Source organism: Balearica regulorum, chromosome 1, assembly GCF_011004875.1.
Source record: "Balearica regulorum gibbericeps isolate bBalReg1 chromosome 1, bBalReg1.pri, whole genome shotgun sequence".
In the NCBI taxonomy this organism is placed as follows: Eukaryota; Metazoa; Chordata; class Aves; order Gruiformes; family Gruidae; genus Balearica; species Balearica regulorum.
The window spans coordinates 38,387,271-38,413,323 of record NC_046184.1 but is presented as its reverse complement, the minus strand read 5'-3'; the positions used below and the strand labels follow the sequence as shown (position 1 = coordinate 38,413,323).

Genomic DNA, 26,053 nt, shown 5'->3' with positions numbered 1-26,053 from the left:
AAAGTTGTTCAAATGTGTTAGTCTTTACAATGGATCCAGTCTTGTTACCAAGTTCAGCCCTTTTTTTCTTTTTTGGATTGCATTTAGAGACTCTCTTAGACCAGTGGGGAGAAGCGTTTTATACCTGTGCCCCCTCCGTGCTGTAGCAGTCCCCAGTACCCACGTTCAGGACTCACAGAGATACCCATTGCATGCTAGACTTGTACCAGATGTGTGCTCGCCTGCCTGCATTATCATCGTAAGGTGGCTGCTGCAGAAAGAGGACATTTCTGAGCAAGCACTGTTCGCTGCTTCCTCCTCTCATTCCCAAGGGCCACCATATGAATTGTTCTGGTGGCTGTGCCTAGCAAGACAATAACTGTCCCCCAGCTCATACGATCGATGTATTTCCCTTCATTCTTTACAGCAAAAGAGACCAGTTTAAATAATGAAGAATTACTTCATTTGAAGTAGTTTAAAGAATTTAAATTAGCTTTTCTTACCTGAGCAGGCTTCTTTTGAACCACTTGTTGAGGCTGAAAAGTAAAACAAAAACATGGTGAGAAACAAAATTTGCTGAGGCCACTTCACAGTGATTTCACAGATGCTTAGAAAAAGGTTTTCAGCAATAGAAATAAAACACAGGCAAAGCCCACATTCAGAAATGGAGTGATGCATACACCCAGCTCTCACACCCAATCTCTCCTACACTTGTCTATACAACCTTGCTCTGAAGTAGTTCAGATTGCCATGGATGCAGAGGAATATGTTAAGTTTGTGTAATTAAAACCAAGGTGAATTCTAATTTAGCATGTTACGTCTGGCCTAATTTTGTAACTAGATTTTGTTGTCTCCTCTTATGCTCTCTTTCCACACTCTTTCAGTCATGAGTGGAGTGTCCTGCTGTGGGGAAGCCTGGCTCAGGCAGAGAGGTGAGGGACACATAGCCCCATCCCCGAGCCAGGGATTCCCACTTGACCTGCTGAAGCCAGCATGGGCTGGGAAGGGCAGCGGCTCCAGCCCTGGGAAGCTCTGGTTTGGGACCTCTAGCTGAATGAAGGCGATGATGTGCTGACCCTCGTGAGCCTGTTGACATGATTTGATGGATGCCCATCACTGGACTGGTTGGGCACGTGGCAAGGAGAAGTGGAGGCCATGTCCATCTGCCTTCATGGGACCTGGTGGCACAGCCACGGCTCCTCAGCAGGTCTCTCTGACTGCTCCCACCTGGGAATGGGAAACACAATCTCCACGTGAGTCAGGAAACCCACCAAGGTGCCAGTGCCCTCCATCCCCGCCCTGGGGAGGAGCAGAAACTAACACAGGTGTGCTTAAAATACACCACCACCACCCAGGTGATGTGACGACCCTTGTGGGTGCTAGGAGCAGCATGGAACAATAAGACCACAGATAAAGGACGAAATCCTGACACTGAGAGCACAAAAGGGCTTTTCTTATTTCAGCAGGGCAAAGCTGCTGCCTCCCCCCCCCCCGCCCAGGACTCTGTTTTCAAAGTATATGAATTGGACCCAATGATTTTCTTCCTGCCCTTCCTTCCTGCCTGTTCCTAATCCCAGCCATGATTTCAGTGCCTCGCTTGGGCAGAAGCCAACATGCTGTCCCTCTGCATGGCCAAAAACCTTATTTTCATGACAGTGTAGTAGGAAATAACTAGAATATTTCTGAATAAACAGTTTAGTGTAACTGGCCTTTCAGAGCAATATTTCAGTGGGAAGGATCAATGAAAATGTAAATTAAATGTAACTGATTCAATTCAGACTGCCCACTACAAGCGTCCCATTTTAACAAGAGATGCTTTGTTTATTTTCAGTCTTTTTCTAATTCAGTGGAATCCTGTTGCTGTTATATTTTTGTATCTGTGCCTCAGGCTCCAAGTTCTGCTCCCAAATAAATATGAGAAAAAAACTATGTGATGACTGGGTCCATCTTTAAACTTCAGGGTGGACCAATTTCTTTTCCATTAAATTCCCTCGCAATGGAGAAGCTATTACCAAGGCACACATTTTACTGATGCCTTCTCCAGGTGGACTACAAGCCCTGAACTCATTAATGGACATTTTCTGCCCTTGGACAAAGGAATGATTTGTTTTAAAGGAATCCCTCGTAATTACACAACTTAGTGAGCTCTTCAGTAATCTGCCACCAGTGCTTTCCCACTTTATTTTTCTTTTTTTGCCTGCTGATCACACCTGTACACGTGTTTACTCCCAAACCACATGAAATCTGCAGACATTCTTAGAGGCTGACTGTTTTCTCCTGCTCAGAAATCCCCATATATTTTTGGCCGTGCACTCTGCATTCATGTGACTCTCACACACTGTAGCTCAATGAAATCTTCTGAAAGAGCTGCCAACTCACCAAATTTTCCATGAATTAGGTCCTGACACTTCAATGAAAGGAAAGACAATGTCTGAAACAAGGCCAGCTCTGGCTTTCTGCCTAGTATGTGTCACAGTAATTCTACCAGCTGCCCTTCTACACAGCACTTCATACTTTTCAGACCACCAAAAAGCCCCTTGAATACTTTCAGTGATAGCTGGGGCTCAAGCTGCCAGCGTGTTTTCCCAGCCTCTGGCACCCAGTGGCTCCAGACTGGACCTACAAAGTTTTGTGTGTGTGTTTGTTTTGTTTTGTTGTTATTTTTATGAATGGCTTTCGCAGGGGACTCTGACTCCAGCACAATCCCATCCAGCCATTCATAAAAAGCAGAGGGAAAATATTGTACTTTGCCCAGTTGGAAACTGTCTCTGATACTGACCAAGGCTTTCAAGAATCTTAGTCATTCAAGACCTTTGCTATCGTAGTGCTTCATGTCGAGAGCTCCCTGGCAGTGCTTGCTTACTGCTGGCTAGGTTTCCTCTGGATTTGGGATCTGGAGTTCAGCGTGTGTTAAGGGAGCGCCTGCTCCCTTAAATGGAAGCAGCACAGCTATGAAAGCTCAAAAGCTCAGCCCCTCAGCCGGTATTAACGGCACACACCACCGACACGCCAGGAGCCGTGCCCACTCGTGTCACGCCGAGGGCTCCGGCTTGTGGCGGCTGAATAAATCCAGCGAGGATTGGCGGCTGCAAGCACTGGTTTTCAGGGGCATTGCTTTTCCCGATTCAACCTGGCTGAATGGGAGAGCAATCTGGATGAATGTGGGCTGAATAAATCCAGCGAGGTCCAGTCCTGCGAGGATTGCAGTGTCCCCTCACTTAGGTCACCCCACACCAGAAGAACTGAGGCGTATGGGAATAATGAGAAATTTCCCAAGCACCCCCTTTCATTCCTTTCACTGCTGTGGATGTGACGCCTTTGGAAACTTTTTGACACGCTATAGATACAAACGCCTCAACTCCCTGAGCTTTGTGTTCACTAAGAGATCTTTTCAGGGCTTCAAAGGAGACACCTCTGATTCAAAAGAGTGTTGCAACTGCATGTTCAACTAGCTGGAAAGAAAGAGAATCTGTCTTGGTTATGGAAAAGACTGGAACCATAAAAAAGCCAAGGACAAGAGACTTTAAAAAGGTGCTTTGGAGCAAAATAAAGTTGTATGCAAGACACGAGAGCTCTGAACTATTAAGTATCCGTGCCGGAGTCTGCAGAGTAAGGTGGCAGACCTGCTCTGCCAGAGGCTCTCTCACTTCTGTCAGTGATCATACGTAAGGGGGGCTTCGTGCACCACAGGACTTCCACATTTTATTTTTTTACCCTAAGTTTAAAAAACAGCTATTGTACATTGAATGTGTATCAGCTGAATTTCCATTCGCTTGAAAGCAAAATTAAATTCAGGGTTTTTTACATCTTATGCTAGTACAAGTCAACCTTAAGCAGCTTTCTTAAATCTGCATGAGACAGAAAGAACAAGTGACAGTGTTGGAAAAATCCTATGACCATGTCATTTAAATGTCTATCATACAAGAACAAATCCAAAATACAGCAGAATTTCTTTTGCCATCTTTAAACTATTAAAAATGTGAGCTAAGGCAAAAGATAATCCCTTAAAACTTCAGGATAAGATTCCTAACTTTGAACAGGAAAAAAAATAAACCACCTAAAGAGGAAGTACATGAAGTTTTGGTGGTGTTATCTTTGCTGAAGTTTTGGATGTTCAAAGCCCAACTGGTTATCTTCTGCAAGACACTTCTTCCACTCCTCCTCTGTCACCACATCCCTCATTTTATTTTATTTTCAAATTCTGTTACTTTAATCTTTGTCAATAACTTAGATGTATTCTTATAGCCTATACACTCACTGGTCAAACAATTTCTTTGCCTTCTCCACGAGAACAATAGAGCAGCCTCATGTGATGAGTCCATATTCATCTTGTACCAGCGGTCAAAAGTTGTATCAAATTCAATTTGTCTCACTTCTCATTCGCTGGAGTGCTTCTTACCCTGTGACTTCTCACAGCGTTATAAAAATAAGGAAGGATAAGGGTAAATCTATGTCAACTAGTATGAGCAATGCTGGAACACATTCTTAACGATCAGAGATAAAAGCACCGGTCTGAACGCAAATCATCCCCTGACTGCTGTGACTGAAGCTCCAAGGGCAAGCAGCTCCTGGATCTTGTGTTCGTGTCGTCTTCTTCAAACTGAGTATTATGAAGATGTTTGACTGATGCTTCTTGGCAACAGTGACTCTCTGTTTTATTCCCACAGTCTGACACAGACAAGACATTCGCATGGAGGTAGCTCTGCTGGTGAGATTAAATGACCATGATGGAAACTAATACCCAGTTAGGATGACATTTATAGTGCTGACAGCTCAGTGTTGTGCAGAGATCATTAAAATAATTTCATAGGTCACCCAAACACTTGTAGTTCTAAATTAAAAGATGAGTAAAACCATATTTAGTCTTTTTGTCTACATATCCTCAAAAAATCAGGAAGTTCGTATTATACCAGTTGAAACCAATATAATCCAAAATAAATCATGTCTTCCAAGCAGTTCCATATGACAGCAGAGTAACTACTGTTCTGCCCTACAGCTTTAATTGGTTCGAGTCCAGCCTTTCCCTCCCTCTCCCAGCACAGAGCGATACAAGGCTGGGACCGGGGGGCCCACGCAGCCTGCGAGAGAGCCCTCGCCCCTGGGCAAAAACTACTTTCAGCGCCATGACCATCAGCAGGGATCCACCCCAGACGGCACGGGACGGCAAGTCTGCTGTTCGCTCCTCTGATCCAGGTATGCTCACGGCTGGCCCCAGAAATGCTCTTCCTTTCCACGGAATAGCAGAAATGCTTTTTAAAGCCATCAATAACGAGGGGGGATGCCCCCTCTGCCCAGGCAGGAATGGCTTGTGTTTTGGAAGCACAGGTCATGAATTCTCCTGCCTCCATCGCATGTTTGCAGTCAACTGGCAACCGTGGTGTATGTGTACGCACTCTGCTGTGGGTCATTAGGATCTAACAGCAAAACCATCTGGCCCTTAGAGTTCAAAGGAGATTTCACAGTCCTCTGTGCAGTCTCATAAATGAGGCTAATAGTAATCTGTGGAGAATTTTGGCAAAATCTGTGGAACTTTTATTCTTTATTTTCTATCCTACTTGGCACTCCTCTGAGTTTTTAATACCAAATACAAAGTCAGGTCATTCAAAAAATATTTATTAGCTTATTAAACTGACCTCCCCTGACTGCTGCTGGAAAACCCTGCAACATCTCAGGAGCTGCACCAATAACTTTAGCTGACGACAAAGTAAATAGTACTTCTATTCCACTTGTGGAGGAGAGCAGAGAACATCAGAGTTTTCCAGGCGAACAAAGGGACTTTTAATAGTTATTTGACTGGCAACAAAATTTTATATTTTAATTGGCTTCAAATGACTCTTTTGGTAGCCTGAAAACTCAGGCACTGGCACTTACATTCAGTCAGGTATGTATACATCCAATGGAAGTCAAACAACTGACTTCAGCAGTGTTAGGATTTCACCGTTTTGTTTACAGAAAGCTACCTGTACTACAAAACACCTGTAAGTTGCTACATTTGCAATGGTTTTATGTTCTGAGAGGATAAAAACCATGAAAGAAATGTATTAAAAAACAAATTATGTTTTCTTCTACACTCGTATAGCCCATTATTTTTCAGTTGCTTTGATCCACCCTTCCTCCCAATGGTAGATTTCCCACCATTACCGATCTTGGTAAGTACAAATTTAATGGTTAGAATTAGAAGGAAAACCCCACAATTTTTCTTCATCTGCTAGCCAAACTGTTAGTTCAAGCACAACAATACCCCATTGAGTTTATCAAGGATATAATCAAAATTCAAAGCACAGTAGCTGTTAGTTCAGTGCTCGTGATAGATGCTATTAATTTTTGTTTCAGCCAGTATTGGTTACATTTCCATAAAATACTTAGGGTAGTGCGGCTTATGAAATACCTATTCAATGAGCCTTATATCTGTGGTTCAATACTATAAGCAAGGTTTAAATTGGCATACTCAGCTAAAATCAATACAGTTTGTCAGCAGGAGGATCTGTTGGTGCTGACTGCTCTTCTTCAGAGTCACCGCAGCTCTGTTGGGTTCCCCTGTTACTTTGTTATCATCCATCATGTATCTGATAAGCTTTCCTGATGCATTTTGCTCAGGTTTAGTTCAGCACCCTGTGCATTTCTCTGCTAAAATATTAGGTAGCAACTTCTGCCTTTCAGAATAATTCTAGTACACAGTTCAACATTGAGGTCTTCTTGATATGCACCTAAGGAAACGTGAGCTGGCTCTTTTGTCTGGCGAACATCATATGTATCTGTTTATTTATAACTCCCTACACAGACAGACTATTGAGAATGCCAAATGGGAGGTTCCAGTTATTCTCAGTTATAGTGTAAGGAAAAAACCCTACATTTTGGTAATGATATAAATGAAAATAAATGATAAGTTATTTGCAAAGAAACCAAGTCCTCGTGATTCAGGGATATAAACCGATCAGAAACTACTTAGCTTTATACCTTGCAGACTTCTCCAGAAAAATAACTACTGTGCAAGTGTTTATCTCCGGACTATCTTGTCCGTTTGGATACAGCAATCCCAGTGTTCAGCATGCATTTCTCTTGGCCCATGTGGGAATGATTTTTGGTCACTACTAAACAGGCTAGATTTGAATTGATGACCTAGAGGTGAAAAGCACCGTATCACATTACCATCCGGTTCTAACTTTTGTTTTAGAGTCTCCCCTCTCTTCTTGCTCAGGCACCTCCTGCCGTATGGACCGAAAAACCAGGCGCAGTTCCTATTGTCAGACAATGCTTCTCTTTCTGGCCTCCTGCGTTCATTCTCCTCCTCATTTTAAGGTCACAAAAGACCTTAACTCATTCAGTAACAGTGTCCTTATGTCATTTAGAGACTGGAAAACATGCACAGCCCATTTTCCACAGTGTAGATTTATATACAAACAATCAAATTCATTTCCAGGCCTATGAAAGCTTCTGCCAACAACAGGGCCAAGCCTAGAGGCAGGAATGGAAAAAGAACTGAAGTGGCAGTGACAGAAAACAAGGTGTAACCTGCTCCGCAGGGCAGCCCAGGGACACGGCGGTATCCCAGCAGTGTCCGGCAGCAGCTCTGCCCCCTGCCCCACGTCTCCACCAGACTTCTGCTGCAATGGCCACGCCACAGCCCTGAGCCGCACGTCTTCACAACAGCCCCTGGAGGAGGATACTGGTGAAAACACAATATGCACTTCCCTCAGCCCTTGGCATCTTCTCTACCCTGGGCAGGTAGTCATTCAAACTGCCTTGAAGGTAGCAATTTAAGCCAAGGAGTCTCAGTGTCATCCCTTGGGTATTTCCCAGTGGCAGCCTGTGACATATTTCTTCAGTTTAGCTGCATGCTAAAAGTGCTGCTGCGTCCAGGAATTTGCACTTTGTGTTTCAGCAAGGCACATCTCAACCAGAGGAGGAAACATCAGAACGGGCACTATGTAAAGGCAGGTGCAGGAGATGACGATCTGCCTAGGAAACCTGCAGACTTCACCTAGAGGAGAAAACAATCCAGTCCAGGTCCACAGCCCGGCTTGCATCCGTACCACCTTTCCTCCTCCTGTACGTGGTCGTCTTTTCCACGCTGCCTAGAGGGAAGAGCCCCTGGGCTGTGCTATTTCCTTAACCACACACAGGCACCAGGTTAGGTGGCAGAGGACAAGACGGTGAAGGAGAGAAGGCCCCCGACTGCACAGCACAGACGACTGCAGGCCAGTGCTTGCAGCTGTGCCCAGGCACTGTTCAGCTCGCTGAGCACAGACACAACTCTAGATCCTGTCAGGAAGAGCCATCTGTCCCCTCGTCTGGGGTACAGATACGAGGGATCTAGGCAGCCTCTCTTACACAGCCACTTCTGCCCCTTCAGAGATGTAAAGCATCTTGTACAGAGCTTATGTGGTCATCCCCAAGCCTGGCCCTAAACTCCTGCAGGAGCTTCCCCTTCCCATCCAGCCCATTGCCTCCGTGACCTCCTGTTGCCCTGTGATGGCTGGGCAGGGTTTTCCTCCAAAGAAAAGGCACACAGCGCAAGGAAGGGCTGGCTGATTTTCTGCAGCTGAGGATCTGGCCTGAGGCACTTCTCTTGAACTTCTTTGTCTGAGCAGACCCATTGGTAGCCACATGGTTGGCTGGGGATGTTTTTGTACGTCTGGGATATACAGATGTCTGATAGCTGTCTGTCTATCGAATAGATTTGATAATTATTACTGCCTCCAGGAAACTGATGCTGCTAAGAGTGTCTGTCAGGGTCTGACCAGAGCCTGCTGACATCCTGGCACAGTTTTATAAAGAAGTCAGTGTCCAAAACAGAAATACATTTTCCACGTACATGAACTATACCAGGGGCTTGGTAGCGAATGTCGTAATTAATCCACTTCCTGGCTTGATATATTTTGGGATTATTCTGGTGTGTGGTATGTTAAATACTGAATTCAGTTCACACTGTTATTTTTTAAATGGAAATTACATTCATTATGTCCAAAGGCATGATTTCTAGGCACTTCCTGCAAAGCAGAAAAAAAACATTGCTTTGCTTTGCTTTGCATTTCTGGTGTGCTTTTACTATTCACTCATTAATAGCAATTTCATCCCATGCATCATTGTGAAATCCACATGACACAGTAACATATTTTATAAGATGGCAGCAAAACGATTTTCTCTTTTAACCAGCTAGAAACCATTCCCTAAAAGATTGCAAAGTCTACAATATCCTATCATCAGCCTTTCGACAGCAGCAGAAATATGAACAATGTCTGTGTACACATGCCTCCCCTGGCCTGAAAGATGGGGGAAGACAGGGAGGGAGGAAGAGATTCTGCTCTTGATAATCCTGGTGTAATTTTGGAGTTGTTCTATTTATGTCCCTGGACAGACTCGTGACTTTAGCCCAGTCTAGGAGAGAAGAATTTGACTGTAATTTTTACAGGACAATTACCTGACTGTCTAGCTACAGTTATTTAATAGCCTTTTGGAAGCTACATCTGACCTGAAGATCCTATTTGTTGCTTGGATCTAACAATGTGAACATCAAAGGTATGCGTGTTAGGTATGCACGCAAATCCCCTGCAGCTTTTTTCATAATAGTACTGAAACGCAATACCACATCAAGAATGCAGCGCCTGGAGCACCCTACTACAGCCCTGCTCCCTCATACAGCTTAAAGTGGTTTCCTCGCTCCATACGCCACTTGGAAAGCGGCCCGCTTTTAAATGTTAGGGTCGCTAAGGAGTGCCTGTGAACATTTTGCCAAACGCAGGTCATTTCAGAGAATAAGACTGCTTGGTATTTACTCTCAGTTCCTGATAACTCTTCCATCTTTTGTTTCTGTTGCTTAAGTGACAAAACCTGATTTTTCATGCCATGCAAAATGAAGCTATATCCTGTCCTTGGCTAAATTCTGCCCCTGGTTCAAACCAGTTGCAGAGTCTACCCAAAGAGGTAAATGCTTCAATTTCCCAACTAGTCACATATTATTGTACTTGGAACCTATGTGGTTTGGGACGTGCCAAAAATACACCAGTTGGTAGCATCGGTGGCTAGGTGGTCCTGGCAGCAGAGGTGAAAGCAGCTTGCTAGGTGAAGGAGCAGGATAGTTGGCCTCCAAATGCTGCTGTAGTTGGCACAGAGAGATACACCCTTTCTGGGAATTAGGTATGCTGGGTAGACAGAAGCTTGATTTGCAGCTGAACATAATCCACCTCCATGAGATCAGGTATTATATCAGCACCAGATCGCTTAACAGCAGCTGCAAGATCATTTTAGCATTGGCAGCAATGTGGCCAAGGACACCCTGATACTCTAGATATTAACGGGTATCATGGGAGCTACTGATGGTGTGGAGCAAGGCCCTTCTGCTGGTGGTCAGCAGGCACCTAAATGTCACCACGATCCATGCCTGTGACTAGCCTAGCCTCAAGCAAGACTTTATCTTGAGAAGGGAGCCAGGGAGCCTGAGGGTGCACCTTGAGGTGAGCCCCATGGACACCAGAGGTTGCTGAGAGCCCACTGCTCTCCCAGGCAAACCCCATGGGGAGGGACAGCATTTGGTGGAGGGGTGAGGAAACAAGAGTACAGCTTGGGACAGTGCATGTACACCTAAGAGCTTCCGGAAATCTTTGCTGGTAGGGAACAGTGCTGAGAAGTTTTGGTCGGGTTGCACAGTGGGAAAGATCCAAAGGGATGGGATGGAAGAATGAAAATAGCAAGGAGAGATGGTGGGGAAGAGGGGGACCAAACGCACACCACCTTCCCTGCTTGCACACACATGTGAACGAGGGCTCTGCGCTGCCTGTTATGGGCAAGGAACTGAGAGGAAACACATAGAAATACCTTATTCACATTTCTTTCTGTCCACCAACGCATGCAACATGTCTGTATTGTTGTCAGATTTTTGGCTTCTTTTATGCTCTTAAAAGTGTGTGCGTTACTGACATATTTGGGGGTTTTGTGGTGTTTTTGAAGAGAGGGATTGGAAAGTTTGCTTAGACAGACTGTTTTTAGGCACTGGTGGGTTTTTTAGATTTTAGGATCAGATGCATTTTGTAGGGTTTATGGGAGTGCTTCATCTTCTCAGATCATAAAAAGAAAGAGAGAAATAGGAAGGCCCTGGGACTGTACTGCCTTGGGGAGCGGTGGATTACACCCCCACCTGCAAGCAGAAAACAACCTGCCATTCAAGGCTGACGACAGCAGGATCCACAGCAGCTCATGCTCTTCCTGAAGAACTCAAGCCATCTCTCAGTACGGCAATCTGTGCAGAAGCAGGTCTGCTTCAGCTGTGTGGTTAGACAACGCTAGCAGTGGGACAGCCAGGACGTTCTGTTTGTTACACAAGCACTTCGAAAGGGTAGGGGACAGTGATGGGATAAGGAGTTGCCCATTGCCTCTCTGCTTTTCATCACCTCTCAGGAATGTCTGCCTTTGGGGCTAATTTAGATGCATTTACATTAATAAATGTGTGGCCTTTTCAGCCATGTTTTTTCACTTTAATTCCTGTCTGCCCTTGCTGGCACATGCCCTTGGCAATTTGTGGTTATTTTGCTCATTCGGCACTGTATAATTTCCTTTATTACTGAATATAGGGGTTTTTTTTACACTTAAGCAAATGCAGAGCTCATGAAAGTGATATAGTCTAGCTCCATTTAGCTAATACTGGGCTTTTCTGTTTTTCTTTCTTTTCTTCTTTTTCTCAGTCAAAAAGACAATGTTTTGCTAACTGTAAACTGGTTTGCAAGCCCAAAACTGATGATTTCGTGAGTCTTCCAGATGCATCATGAGAGTTCCAGAAAGCTTTCTGACTGACAAGAAAGCCAGGACTTCTGTGAGACCTCCACATCAGGATATTATTAATAAACATTCTGTACCTCAGAGGGAACCCCCCCCAATATCACGTAAGCTCCATATGGCTCCCTGCTCAGCACTATGGATGTCTCCTCCCTCTCCTTACTCCTGAAGTGTGATGGGGCCCAACCTTTTGGGCTGGGGTTGGTTGAATGGTCCCTTACGGAGGTACTCAAGGTCTCTGTGCTCAGCTCCAATCATGACTTAATACATGAAGACACTTCTTTCACATCCACACTCATCCCATGACAAGACGATGTCTGTGCTTGGACCAACCAATAGACATGTGATCAGATGGGTGAAGAGCAGGATCCACACACCCTTGAAGAGAAAGCACAGCGGAAAGAAGGCTGCTGCCCTCTGCCCAGGGTAAGAAAAGAGGACATACGGTAATTTTGCACTGTTGATAATTTTGGCAGGGAAGATCCAGCTTTAGTTTAACCAGCCCTGCTACAGAAAACAGTTAGTAGGTCCATTTAAAATTTTGAACCTTCACTTACAGCACTGGCCAGTACTACCTGGGAGTGTGCTTTCCCCCAGCGGTCTTGGCCATGGTACACTCCAACTACAGGGCTGCCAATGTCCTGGGGGAGTCTTTCACATGCAGGAGTTACGTTCCTGGAAGAGCCTGGGATGCCAATGAACCATGGAGACTTTAGGAGCAAAATGCATAATACGTTCACTGATTAGCATCCCATAGTAACATAAATACAGACAAGGACATCTAGTTCCTGTAGACTACAGAACTAATCCCAATCTGAACCCGACCTATTGGTACACAGTAGAGAAGGGCAAACTCCAAGCAAAAAAACTTGGGAAGTGCCTGGATACCACCGTGACAAAAGTGTTTCTCTATCTCCTCGTCAGGATCACTTGAGGTGGATTTCTTTTTTTTTTTTTTTTTCCCCCCAAGTACATTTTTCTTAACCCTTAGTGATCCTTCAGAAATCAAAATCTAACTCATTACCAGATGTCCTGTGGGAGGGCTGTGATGCTGCGTGACAGGTCACACCAGTACTACTCCTCAGTTTAACATAGACTTTCTTATGAAAAGCTTAAGAATATATATCAGATAACTAAAACCAATCACAGTATCTAAATACATAGTCTCATCTCTGAATATCCTTTTCATCTCTGCAGATCCCAAAGTGATTTACACACTGGAAGTGACATGGGAACCTTATAAAGGGATCTGTTTCACTCTGCACCGAACTGCAGCCATTTCTGGGATGAGGTCTGGCGGCTGTTTTAACAGCACAAGACAATGGTACATACAGTTGGGGCACGAGGTGAAAAATAGCATAGCCAGTGTATACATGGCAGGGAAGGAAGGATGTAATTATCCAAATTGGAATTTGGCCAGGACACCAGGGTCAAAACCCCGACTCTTTTGAAAAGTGCCATGGGAACTCTGATGACCATGAGTGGTCAAGGGCCTTGATTTTACCTCTCATCTGAAAAACACCACCTCCAACAACAGTCGTCTTGAGTACCATGCAAAGGCATTCATCCTAAATGAACCAAAAAGAAAAGTGCGTGCCAGCACAGCAGCTAGATGTTCTTGGAAGTATTCATTTTGTTTCCCAGTTAGCCCATATAATCCGATAGCCCAGGGGACATATACACACCCCTTTCTCAGCACTGGTGTACAAAGAGAACAGGACACTGCTTGTGTTGGATGGATTTATCAGAAACTCAGATCACAACCCTACTATTTTCAAAACAGCAATACTCCTCCCATGACCATCTTGTGATTTGACTTCTGTTGTCTAAAATGTGAATCCCACTGAGTATTTAATCTGTGAACAGCTACTAACCAAACAAACAATTTTCCATCATGGAATTAGTGAGCTACTGCATTCTGCATGATTTAAGTACTAACACATCAATGACTTAAAAGGCATTTTAAAAGTCACCTGCAGGTAAGCAGCAATAACAGAATACATACAGGTTTAGCCTACTTCAGATGTGAGGATATACAGCATCACTTTAAACTATTTTACTAAGGTGAAGGAATAGTACTTAGCAATGAGGACAGGCTAGCAGCCTGTGCATGTGTAGGCACTAACACTTATCAAAGCTCAGCCAGGACCGTAACTCAGTTGTGCATTAAATATCATGTCCATGTCCATATCCATGTCCATATCTGTTCTTCCAGATTTGGAGAGAGGAGCTTAGTGCTAATGTACTAAGGTGGGTTACACCTTAAGAATGTTCATTTTTGATCGGTCTTAATTCTTAAAATCAAGTTCAGCAACCTACTCAACCTGAACAGATTCTGCCTAGCACAAACCATCACGCAGTTCTCAACAAGCCACTGCTGCTTCCAGGGTGATTCTCAGACTGTGCCAGCTGAGAGCTGGACCTAATGGCAAGGTGCCTCCAGGCTCTCCAATGCATGTAGCCCTTCAGCAGCTCATGAGCTGTACCGTGCTGGACTACGTACCACAGCCAGAATGGGACCAGGAGGAATCAAATCCTGCACTACTGGAGACAGGAAAACCCACCAAAGCTGACACTTCCAGGCTGCCCAGCAAATGTTCGCCCAGCTCCTCGCTCCGTTCCTGTCTTCTCATGGCACTGCACAACTCTGGGGCAACAAGCAATGAATCCAGCAAGTGAGGCAGAAGGACTTTGGGCAACAAGATTTTCATACAACATTGGGAGAGTCAGGGAAATGTCCTGTCCCTGCATTAGATGCTGCACAGCTGATCCCCTCACGTGAAGAACAGGTGCTCCAAACATAGAAGACTGACAAAAATTGGGCTGTGAAGAAAAGAGGCCCAGAGTGATGAAATGGTTCCTCACAGAACATGTCAGTGTCAAAAATATTACTGAATGCAGGGTTCTTGGAACTGGTCTAGACCTCCTATCGCAGTCCCCAATTTTAAAATATGACTCAAAAGATCATGAGAGTCTGTCACCTGCATTCAAATGCCACCCATAGGAAGGGATTCCCCTCAGGCTGTAATCCTGAGCAATCTGTAGGAGACCATCGCTTGCAATGGACTCTGATGGCCCATCCTGCACAGGAGGTCACATCAAATAGATTATCACATGGTCCCATGTGACTTTAATATCTGTGATTCAGCGGTCGGATACTAACGTCACTACTCTAACCAGTGAGAGCTAGTCTGTCTCGTCAAACCACTGCCAAGATGGTTTTTTTTTCACAAGCATTTCTATACATAGCAGGAACATGCGTGCATGTGCTGCAGAGAAATTAAATAATAAATTATGATCAAGGAAAATTCAAAGAGTTGACACAAACCCCACTAAGACCAGACGCACATAACGAGAAATCTCAAATTTGTTTGAACAATCTCACAGAAGCAAACCATACTCAAATCCATCGGGTCAGCAGCATGAGTAACTGCACACGGGAGAGCGCAGGACTGCGGCATTGGAAGAAAACAAATCTTGGAGGTTCTACAGGGTGAGCCAAGATATTACAGAGGTCTTTCAGCTATAAAGTTATATATAATGTCGGAATATGCAGCAATGCCTCTTCGGAAGAAATTTAAAATCCATTATCAGATTTTGCTTTAGGTAGGTACTGGTTTTGAATACACTTGAGGTAATAGCATTATGTACGTAAGATCACATTAGACAGCTTTCACTCCAATGAGATACAAGCGATGCAACGTGTAGACCAGCAAACCTAACAGCTCATCTCCTTTTTATAAAATCACAATCAAAATTATGGTTTTTGCCTGACAGCAACCAAGCACAGATCATCCTATTTTCAAAGTAAAATCCAGTTAACAGAAACATAGGTGTGTTTGCTCCCGATCACACTGTTAGAAGCTCAAGTGAATGTTTGTCTGCTTTGCTGGACAGTCACAAGTATTAATTAACCTGTCACCCAGCTAATTTTTACTTATTTAATTATACTAACACTATTAATTATTCCATAATATTTCCTCATGCCCTTAAAAGCAATTGAACTTAATGTTAAACGTTTTCTCCTATTTCCTTTCCGCCACTGCCTTTTCTGCAAAAAGAGCGCTGCTGCATCTTAAACGCACCCAGTGCCCACAGCATTATTAAAAACCCCAACAACAAATTTACAAAATCCAAGCCTTCTCTTGCTTGTTGCTTTACTCCGTTTACTATCCTCATTGTTTTACTTTAATTGCTGGAGCTTGATATCGTACTCATTTTCCTCAGTCAGTTCATAATATCAATTTCCCTGAAGGTCAGAAACAATACCTCAGGAAATACCACCTGCTATTCAGGGATATCGCAGGAAATTTACATTTCCACTTTGTAAAGCATTATTATTTTGGACTGACAACCTACATTTATTTCATTATCCCAAGTGTTGGGATCCCTGAAAGCTAGAAAGAGAGAGAACGGGTGTCCTGGCCAGCCTCCCGCTAGCATTTCATGGTCATTAACAATCAAGAGTGAGAAGACAAACAACTGGCTGCTGAAAGATGTGCGAGCTTCACACGCAGCTCTCCCTGTCACCAGCGTCTTCACCGGTCTCCCCCCAGCTCGGCCAGCCCTCCTTCAGAGCTGGGTCGCTGCCTGAACCCGTTCTTCCACCCTCTGCAAACAGCACCGAGGCGGCGGATGCAGCCAGAGGATTTACTCCCCTGCAGGAATACAGGAGGCTCGAGCGTGGTTTCCGCAGGGAGCTGGACATATTCCTTCTAGCCTTCTGTTCACTGGGTGTGAGAACGCAGTGTTTTGGGACCACTGGCAGAGGAAGAAAAGCTGCCCTCAGTTAGGTTGCTCGCAAGCCTTGCAGCCTTCACAGCAGCTGTAGTAAATAACCCAAAATCAAACTTCAGCCCTTCAGCATTTTTTCCCCAGAGGGGCATTTTGAGGCGGTCACCAATACAAACGCCAGCAATTTTATTCCTTTAGTGTTCTCTGCACAGCCGTGAGGGGTTGGGCAGGAAGGAGGAGACCTGTTAGAGGAAAGCTGCAACCTGCATAATTCTGATGCATTTTCTACACAACATGGAGTACATGAAGCTTTAGCAGCGTTCTTCCCAGCTCTTCAAACTCAAACTTATCTTTGGCTGTTTTGTTTTCTCCTCCCAAGCTAACGCTGGCAGGCAAGAGCCATGCCCTGCAGTGCAGAGCAGAGTACCTGCTTTGAGCAGACACGGCCACGGCAACGAGCGGTGAGGCTGCGCATCACATCCCTCACGCACGTGTCAGGAAGCTTGTGCTGCGTGAAATGTTGGGGGGAGAGGAGTATTCACAACCGCCTATCGCTTCTCCCAGCGAGTCTGCCCTGCGGCCCAGAAACATACCCAATGACGAGCACGAGGCAACTGGACTGGAGGCAAAAATGTGCTTGAAAATGGCTTTGTGGGGTCTGTCCGAATCCAGCTCCGTGGCTCAGGAGGAAGCATGACTGTGGGAACTTTCTTGCACAGTTTCTTTTTGGCTGACTGAACGCATCCCAGAGATTTCACTTCTGGGAGGAATGCCTTGAAGCAATTTTTTTTTTTATGATGAGGGTTTTTCAAGACATATCTCTATTTCAAGCAGCAGCACTGGAGACTGCTTGCGGGAGGGCAGCAAGTCTTACTGGCCAAATTAAAGGAAACTTTCTTTTTGGCTGGCTGCACGAAAGGGCACGATGGAGGCGGCAGCAGAGGAGCGCACTGCATTCACCAACAGCTTCCCTGAGTCACTCTCCAGCCCCGCTCACGCCGGGGAGCTGCACTGCCAGCGCCAAGCCAGCCTGCTGCCAGGGAGCTCCACGTTATGCAGAGCCAGGGGTGACGCAGGATCCTCTGCCCCGGTGCAGGGACGAGCCTCAAAGCTGCCGCTACGCCAGAAGGTCCAAGCTGCAGATGTGACACAGGCACGAGCAGCTCCGAAGCTGCCCAAAGTTACATGAGCTCGGCTTGCTCCTCTTGCCCAAGAAGAGGAAATGCAAAGAGGTATAAAGTCACCATCCCCTTTCCATCGCCGGGACTGCTGCAAACCAGCTGAGAATTTCCCCCCTTGGGGAGCCCTGCCCAGGTGTTAAGATTTAGCAGTCGGTGTGGATGGTCAAAGGAGAGGTCTTGCTGGCAGAAGAGAGCTTGAGCTGGCACTGACTCAGAGGCTGTTTGCACAAGGGCTGTCTTTTAAAACTTGAGACTGATAAAAGTAATGACTGTGTTGAGAGATGCTCATAAAACACTGAGTCACCTCTTATTCAATTAAGGAAGCTGTCACTGATCTTTCAAGGAGGCCTGAATGGGTTATTCCCCTCTACGCGCTGTTGAACTCAGAAATATCAATCTGCATGACATTTTGGATGACCTGGGCTGGCAGTCAGAAAGTTCAAAAGGTGAGGAACACCTCTCAACAGGAATAAACAGTGACGCACATTTGGAAATAACCCTTGCAATTACAATTAGCCATTTGGTACCCTCTCCTGCCTGGAAGCTTTTGTGCTGCTAAAAAGTTATCTAGGAAGGAAGGCAAGAAACAACTGTAAACCAGCCCCAGCCGCCTTCAAGGCTGATTTAAAAATCAGGAGGAGGAGAAATGCCAATGTTTAATATTTAAACAAAAAAATGTTTAATTTTTAAACATTTATGTTCCTTTTATGATTGTTAAATCAATATTAATACAGAATGTAAACCATTTTATAGCCTCCACACAGGACTCCCCTGTCGTTCCCTTCCCAAGAAGTCTGTTTTTTAGGCAGATGAGCACTACCAGAGGGATGTTCAGAAATACTGGCCCTAATAAATAACTGCAGAGCGAGATCTGCCGCCCTTCTTCAGACACACTGCCTTCAGTGAGAGTTCTGCCTGAGTAAAAATACCGAGTTTTGGCCCATTACCTTCAAATGAACAGAACAGTTTATTTGTGGTTTGAGGTGCTTCCTCCTGTCTGAACTTTCAGTTTTCCAGGCTGAGCCAAGGAGGTACAAAGGGGGTTTCCTGCGATCCCCCAGGTTGTACGTGCACTCAAGAGGGCTCCCAAATTGCTCTCTTGAGCTTTGTGACTTGAGTTTGTACCTGCAACTCCTGCCTTCACTGAGCAGTAGCAGTGGGAAGAGACGGGATGTCTTAACAGTGAGCTTTGACTGAGTTGAAAAGTAATCTTTCTCCAATGCTAGCCTCCAAAGACAAAAATTTTTCTCTAACATCCCTTAGCCTACATCCCCTCTGCAAACTATATATGCTAAGAGGTGCTATGTTTATAAAAAGCTCTTACAACCTATAGAGGAAAACCAGGACAATGCAGAAAAGCAGGAGTAGAAACAATAGCCAACGGCCATGCTTCCACCATATATTTCCATGAGCTTGCTGCAACAAGACCGTCCAAAAAGCAGTCAGTAAATACTCATGAGCAAACCTCACACCAGTCCGCTGTGTCCTGCTAACATCACGCAGCTGCTGCCCCCTTCCACTCACTTCCTCAAATGTTTGAACTCCATTCATTCATTCACTCATTCACTCACTCATTCATTCATTCATTTGGGAGAAGGTGCTGTGGTTCTGCCCCCCCAGACCGTTTTCTTTCCAGAGAGCACCCCAGCGCCGAGGGCTGCAAAGCAGCCTCCTGGCTCCCCTCCTTAGCGTCCCCCCCGCAGTGGTCCTCGGGAGGGGGGCACGGGAAGGAAGTGGTTCTGACATGTATTTTACTGATGTTTTAAAGCATATGGTCTGACTGCTCTGAATGCCGTGGAAGATTACTGTCACATGTCCTAACCCACTGCCTATCTGTTGACACAGTATCACCTTTCATAAATTGCTGGATACCATTTTCCCATCAGCATTGCTCTAAACACAGGAATTATAGGCAGGACAGAAATCCAAACAACCCTTATATGCTTAATAAAATAAATAACAATCAGCCCCTTAAACATTTCTCCTTTAAAGGAATTTTCCTTATTTTAGATCAAACGTTCTTTGGGATCCATGCTAATTTGTAGTTTCCAGTGCCATAACTAACTAACGCAAAGGGAAAAAAAATCCACCATGGCGCATTCAAAATCAGCCTGATTTGTATTTTTAAATTCTAAAATGTGTGCTCATGTCATGCTTTGGGTACTGGCACAATTTCTGAATGAGCGCAAACAAAGCAAGATCTGCTTGAATGCATCAGCCCCCCCTAATGCATACTTAGCATAGCTCCAGGTCAATGGAGCCAGACCAATTTACACCAGTTCAACAGTTGGCCCGCAAGGTTCACATGAGCGTGGTATCTCCGTAAGTACCTCCTCCCTTCTCTCCTTCTCAAACTTGTGAACGGGTTAATGCCGCGCATCTCGGTACGCCTCCGAACTCTGCAAACTATTTGGATTCGGTTCAGGTCACGCGAAAGCAGGCTGGAAAACGCAGATGCACCTCTGCCGCCTCCCCCGCTCCACAGACACTTCCACACACTGATGGAGAGATAACCCCAGCTTTTTGGAGGAAAACGGATTACTGGTACACTAGTTCAGTGTGGACTATAAAACGTTACCTTTTGCATTTTTCAAAGTCTTCTGAAGTGAGCAAGTGCTTTCCGTTCAAAATTTCATTTTCACCTGAAACCCAATTTTCTGCTGAAAATATTTCAACAGAAATAGCCTTTCCAGTAGCTAACAAAGCTTTATACCGTGCTGTAACAGTGCACTTCAGCCTGCTTCCACTCCCGAAACCTGCATCCTTCTCAATCCCTACACATTTCTGCTTTCAATATGGCCTGCAGGTCCACAGACGGAGACTTCACTGACTCGGACCCCCGAGCGCCCTGCTTTTATCCTTTCGTCACCTAAGCAAAGAGAAGGTCAGTACATACTAAACCAGTGGATTTGTCTGCTCCAAGTGTACAGGGAAAGAATAGTGATGTGTTTGAGAGCCAAAAGCCATTTGGGGATGCGCCGGACAAAATCAACACCTGGCAGCTGACCCTCAGACAGGTTTCACTCCAGGGATGCAGTACTGGTGAGAACTGGCTCGTGCCGCGCGAGGAGACGCGCTCTGCTATGAAAAGCTCCAAGAGGAACACAAGCGTAGAGCCCCTCGGAGCAACCCAGTCACTCAGCGTGGCAGAGTACTGGGACTCTGGCTTGCAGTACCCTATCAGGTTTGTATGAAGTACCAGACAATTTCCCATACGCTAAAAGATATACATATATAATCATTCTTTTCCCCCTTCCTGTTGTCTTATAGAAACAGTCTCTATGGAAGATGTTCTCACAAGCATGTACAAAATTCCAGCACATTTGAGCAGCCATGCTTATGCACCGTAAAACAACCTCTGCCACCTAATCTTCTAAGATCTCCTCTGCTCAATTCATGTCCCCAAAGTCTCTAAGGCACACACATTTGCACTCAAATCCTTCCATCACATCTGCATGAGCCTCTGTCACATCTGACACAATAGCGGTCTGGGAAGTGAAATGTTAAGCTGGCAGCCTGTGTTTAACACAGGCACTTTCATTAAAAAAACCCACCAAACCTCTGGAAAAAGTGCCATGTCTGCTGTATCATGTCGGTGTACATCACGGGGTCATTAACCCCCTCCCCGCGGGCTGCCAGCACTCCCTGCGGGACGGGACGGCGGGGCAAGCTGGGACACAGGTTCCAGCAGCGCAGCACAGCCCAGGCTTTACCTTGTGGGCATGATTACGGCACCGGTCATCGGCACCACAGTCTTAGTGGCTCCTTCTGTGCAATGACCTTCTAGCATAAAAGTTTAAAACCTGAATAAAGATACTGCATGTGTCACTCAAACTTGCAACAAGTTTTTTGGTGCAAAGCACAGTGGTGGTGTCCCAGTCCTGCTACAGCAGCCATTCGCTCTATACGCAAGGATGCTGCAATTGCTGCTTGTCAGAGCTCTCATTAGCAGTCACAGACCAAGCGCAAGCAACCAAGCTGTTTTGTTCCTCCTGATCAGGACTTCAGCACATGACTGCTGAAATTATGGGGCTGGTACCTTTTCCAGTCAGCTTTGATAGTAGTGATGGTACAGTAATGATGTAATCTAGATGAGGGATTATCGGATTACTTTCATTTCCAGGACTCTGTCCTGGTTTTGGCAGGGATAGAGTTAATTTTCTTCCTAGCAGCTGGTATAGTGCTGTGGTTTGGATTTAGGATGAGAATAATGTTGATAACACACTGATGTTTTAGTTGTTGCCAAGCAGTCAAGGACTTTTCACCTTCTCATATGCCCTGCCAACGAGAAGGTGGGGGACACCCAAGAAGCTGGGAGGGGACACAGCCAGGACAGCTGACCCACACTGGCCAAAGGGATATTCCATACCATATGATGTCATGCTCCATATATAATAACTGGGAACTGGCTGAGAGGCAGCACGGCTCAGGAACTAGCTGAGCATCGGCTTCAGGTGGTGAGCAATTGTGCTGTGCATCACTTGTTTTGTATATTCTATTACTGTTATTGTTATTATTTTCTGTCCTATTAAACTGTCTTTATCTCAAGCCCTGAGTTATATCTTTTCCTTTTTGATTCTCTCCCCCATCCCACTGAGGGGGGGAGTGAGCAAACAGCTGTGTGATTGGTTTAGCTGCCAGCCAGGTCTTTTAAAAACTACCTTTGTAGTTTTTAAAAGAAAGACCATACATAGTGCTAGCTTCTGCAAAACAAGGTGGGAAGCACTGACAGCAGTTTTATAACTTAAAACAACTCTAGAATTTCCAGGTAAACCTAGTGGACATTATAAACTAACAATACCTACAAAAGCTCCACCTAAAAATCATTCTCTCTCCTGCCCTCAAAGAAATCCCCCCCAAAACAGTGAGACAGCAAGAAATAGGGGGAGTCCAACTGCGAGAAGATGGAGTTATCTTTCCTTTAGCACTCTGCTGAGTCTTGGGTCACTTGTCTCAGGGCTGACCTCCCTACGCCGAGTGAGAGCAGCAAGGTTGATGCTGGTGAGCAGGGTGTCACCCAGTGCAACTTCGGGTGATCAGACAGCGGCTGATGGGAGCTGGGAGCAGAGAGAGAGTGAATCACCCTTCCCCAGCACACCAGCCTGCGGACACAAAAAGTCTGGGCACCAGTACATCGCTGCGCCCCCAGGGTTTAGACCACGACACCTCTGCAGTCCCCAAACTGCCCACAGCTAAAGAGTGCTCTGCGGGGGCTGCATGAGGTGTCTGTGGGGCCAGCGTCCTGCTTGTGGGTCGTTTATTTACATCCAATTATCAAAAGTAGCTACAGGAACTCAAGGAGAGTGGAGAGAAATGAAAAAGTGGATTAGTGCTGTTTAATATCTACATCCTCGCATTTCAGGGCATCTGACAACCATTAAAGGCCAGTAAACCAGATGATTGAATCTTCTCTCACAGGCTTCCTTCATTAATAACTGTCTATTAGGAGACTGTTTGTATCCTTTTCTGGTGCTGACTACGATATACAGGACATTAGATTAACAAATCCACGACCTCATCCTGTATTGTACATGTATTTTATTTAAAAGGAAATGCCTACACGGTACTTGCAGAGCGTAACAACCCCTATTCCCTCACTGCCGACCTTAAAACAGAATGCCCTTGCTGAGAAGATGGGGAATCATGCCATATTTTCACATGTGGATAGCCAGTTAAATTGTACGCAAAATCTTTTTACTGTCTGGTTCCTTAATTTTGTTATATATAAAAACAGTAAAGAAAATTATTGCCTATAAAATGTTTATTTCTGTTTTAGCGAAAGAAATGTAAAATATGTCCAAATGCAGCCAAAATCCTATTTTCGTCTTATTCTAACTAAACCATGGCCAAACCAATTTCCTTCAAATTTTAAGGAAAAGAGAAATGTTCTTGGATCTCGGCTGAGAACTTGCGCACTACATTTCAATCTGGAGAGATTTTTTATGGCTGTGTTATTACTAATAAACAAAGTTTATAATGGAAACATTGACAGGACCTCCACCGAAGCAATACCAGCACGGGCCACTGTAATAAATTCAATTAACATCTAATAGAAACTCTGATCTCATCACAAGCCAACTAACATTATGCTCGGAATAAAATAAAACTAGCGTGGACCGGCTGCTGTCAGTTCTTGCAGACTGCCATCCTCAAATTCCTCCTACAGAGTAGCAGGTTTTATAAACTGATGGACCTTCTTCACATCGGTAGAAACTACTGATGCTAGACCAGATTCCCTCCACATTTGACCAGATTACACTCCTTTAAATCTAGAATATCACTGCTGGATACACAAGCCCTCAGCCTCCTTACTGAGGTTATGACTTTGGCTTGGTAGCTGTTGAAAAGATTAAACAAAAATTAGCAGTTCCTGTACGACAAAATATTTGGATATTAACCAGAGTTAAAAATCAAGCCTTAGTTTGCTTCCTGCCTGTCGGACATGCTACACTGAACATCCTTTTTAAATTCCACAGGTAATAAAACTTGCGCTAAATGAGGCCGGTCTCAGCACAAGTTTGTACTGATGCCAGGCACAGCAATCTCTTTCACGTGTGCTGCTCTGCAAGCACTGAGGCTGCAAGGCATAGGGGTTCATGGAAAGATGCTGCTTTATGGGTTCGCTGATAACTTGATAGAGCTGATAATGCAATTACTGCTCGCCGGGAGCTGACAAGTTAAACAGATTTTCGCAGTAGTGGTAGAGTAATGCCAGAAACGAGCAGGAAAAACAAGGCCAGTGCAACTCACAGGATATGAACTTCTGTTTCCTAGACGAGTAAATAAAACAAATCCTTTTTGAAAGGATGTGCACGTAACCCAGACTTGATATGGCGGAGGTGCAGTCAAGATAATTACAGTGGAATTCAGGTGGGGCTCGAGCGCGTGCAAATATGGCAACAAAAAGCCTCACGCCACAGGATAATTAGATGAGACCGTCTCCAAGGTGGGAACTGGGCAGCGGAGAGGGGCAGGGAAGGGAGAGCCAGCTCTGAACCTGAGGACAGGCATCCTCTTCCCACGGGAGGACAGCACCGCTGCCGGCTGCCTCTCTCCCCGCTCTGCCACCGGCGTGCATTGTGGCATGGCTTCCCATCCCCTTCAGACAAAATTGGCCAGGCTCGCTCAGATCTACCATTTAAACTGACTGAACTAACCCGGCTGATTTGACTTGGAGAGGATTAGGAAGCACTCACAGACAGCGCTCAGCCGCAGCTGGGCAAGGTCTGCAACCTCTGGCCGGGAAGCCGTGACGAGCAGCGGAGGGCAGTGACCTCTTCCACTGGATCTCAAAGGGGACATCTTCCTACAGCTTAACTACGTGGTGTCCTCCACCAGCAACCGGCAGCCAGGATGACTTGTCCTCTTTCCCAGGGAAATCCCTCACCCAGGGAATCGTTCGCTTTTCACCAGCATGCAGCTCTGGAAGGGATGACGTTTTGCTTTCAGATCATTTTTACTGCTCCAGCAATGTGAATAGTCTTCATGGTAACAGCAAACCAAATAAAGCACCAAACTGAGGCGCAGTGTAGGGGTCACAATAATTAATAAATCCCCAAACACCCCCAACAGATACCAGTAAGATCAGAAGGTGCCATTGCCATCACCTAGTCTGACCTCCTGCGCATCACAAATCACAGAGTTTTGCCCGGCAACTCTTGCATCGAGATCTTAATTTCGGGTCGAAGCATTGCATATCTTTTAGAAAAAAGATCCAATTGTGATTTAAAGACTGCAAGCCTTGAAGAATTCACCACATCCCCTAAGCAAGCTGTTCCCATGATCAATTGCCTTCATTCTTCAAAATGTATACCTCATGTGCATGTGGGAACTGAAAACGCAAAGGCTGAGCGAGCCAAGTTCTGGTGCTCTGGCACAAGTGAAGAATCAACCTCGTATCAGTTTTATGAGGTTATTATAATTCCACATAAGAGGCTATACTATCTTTCTGGAAGATCTCGTGCAGAATTTAGCACTGATCAGGACACATCTTCCCCACTTTGTGAGAACTCTTCACACTGTGTTTCTTTCTCAAGACTAAACCAGACTTGACACGTTGCACACATTTTTGCACAAGATACATGATCTACAACAGCCACCACGATGGTAGTGGTACCATGACTCTTCTCTGACCCCTGCACTGGCTTGTTTGCTAAGCAGCTGGGGCTGAAAAGTTGGCTCCTAAAGTTAAAAGAGACCATGGCGCTATCAATCAAAAAGCATGGTTTTCTTTCCAGCCACAGCTCTGGTTCTTCCATATGAACCAACACAGAGGATGTGCCGCTGACATGCAACCAAAGGGGAGTGACTTTGCCTTGCTAAGGGCAGAGAATTGGAAGCTGTGTGATCCAGCAGCTGGTTTTTCAAGGACCGAGGAAGAAAAGTAACTA

At 45.2% G+C, this 26,053-nt stretch overlaps 1 protein-coding gene across 2 annotated transcripts in view; it reads right to left on the bottom strand.

The window, feature by feature from the left end:
* The window catches only part of HMGA2 (high mobility group AT-hook 2), a 131,941-nt gene that overhangs the window by 34,565 nt on the left and 71,323 nt on the right, over positions 1–26,053 (bottom strand). For both annotated transcript variants that reach the window (XM_075745958.1, XM_075745966.1), the window contains exon 4: positions 483–515. In XM_075745958.1, coding sequence (XP_075602073.1) covers positions 483–515 — 33 coding nt within the window. The remainder of the gene's footprint in view (positions 1–482; positions 516–26,053) is intronic.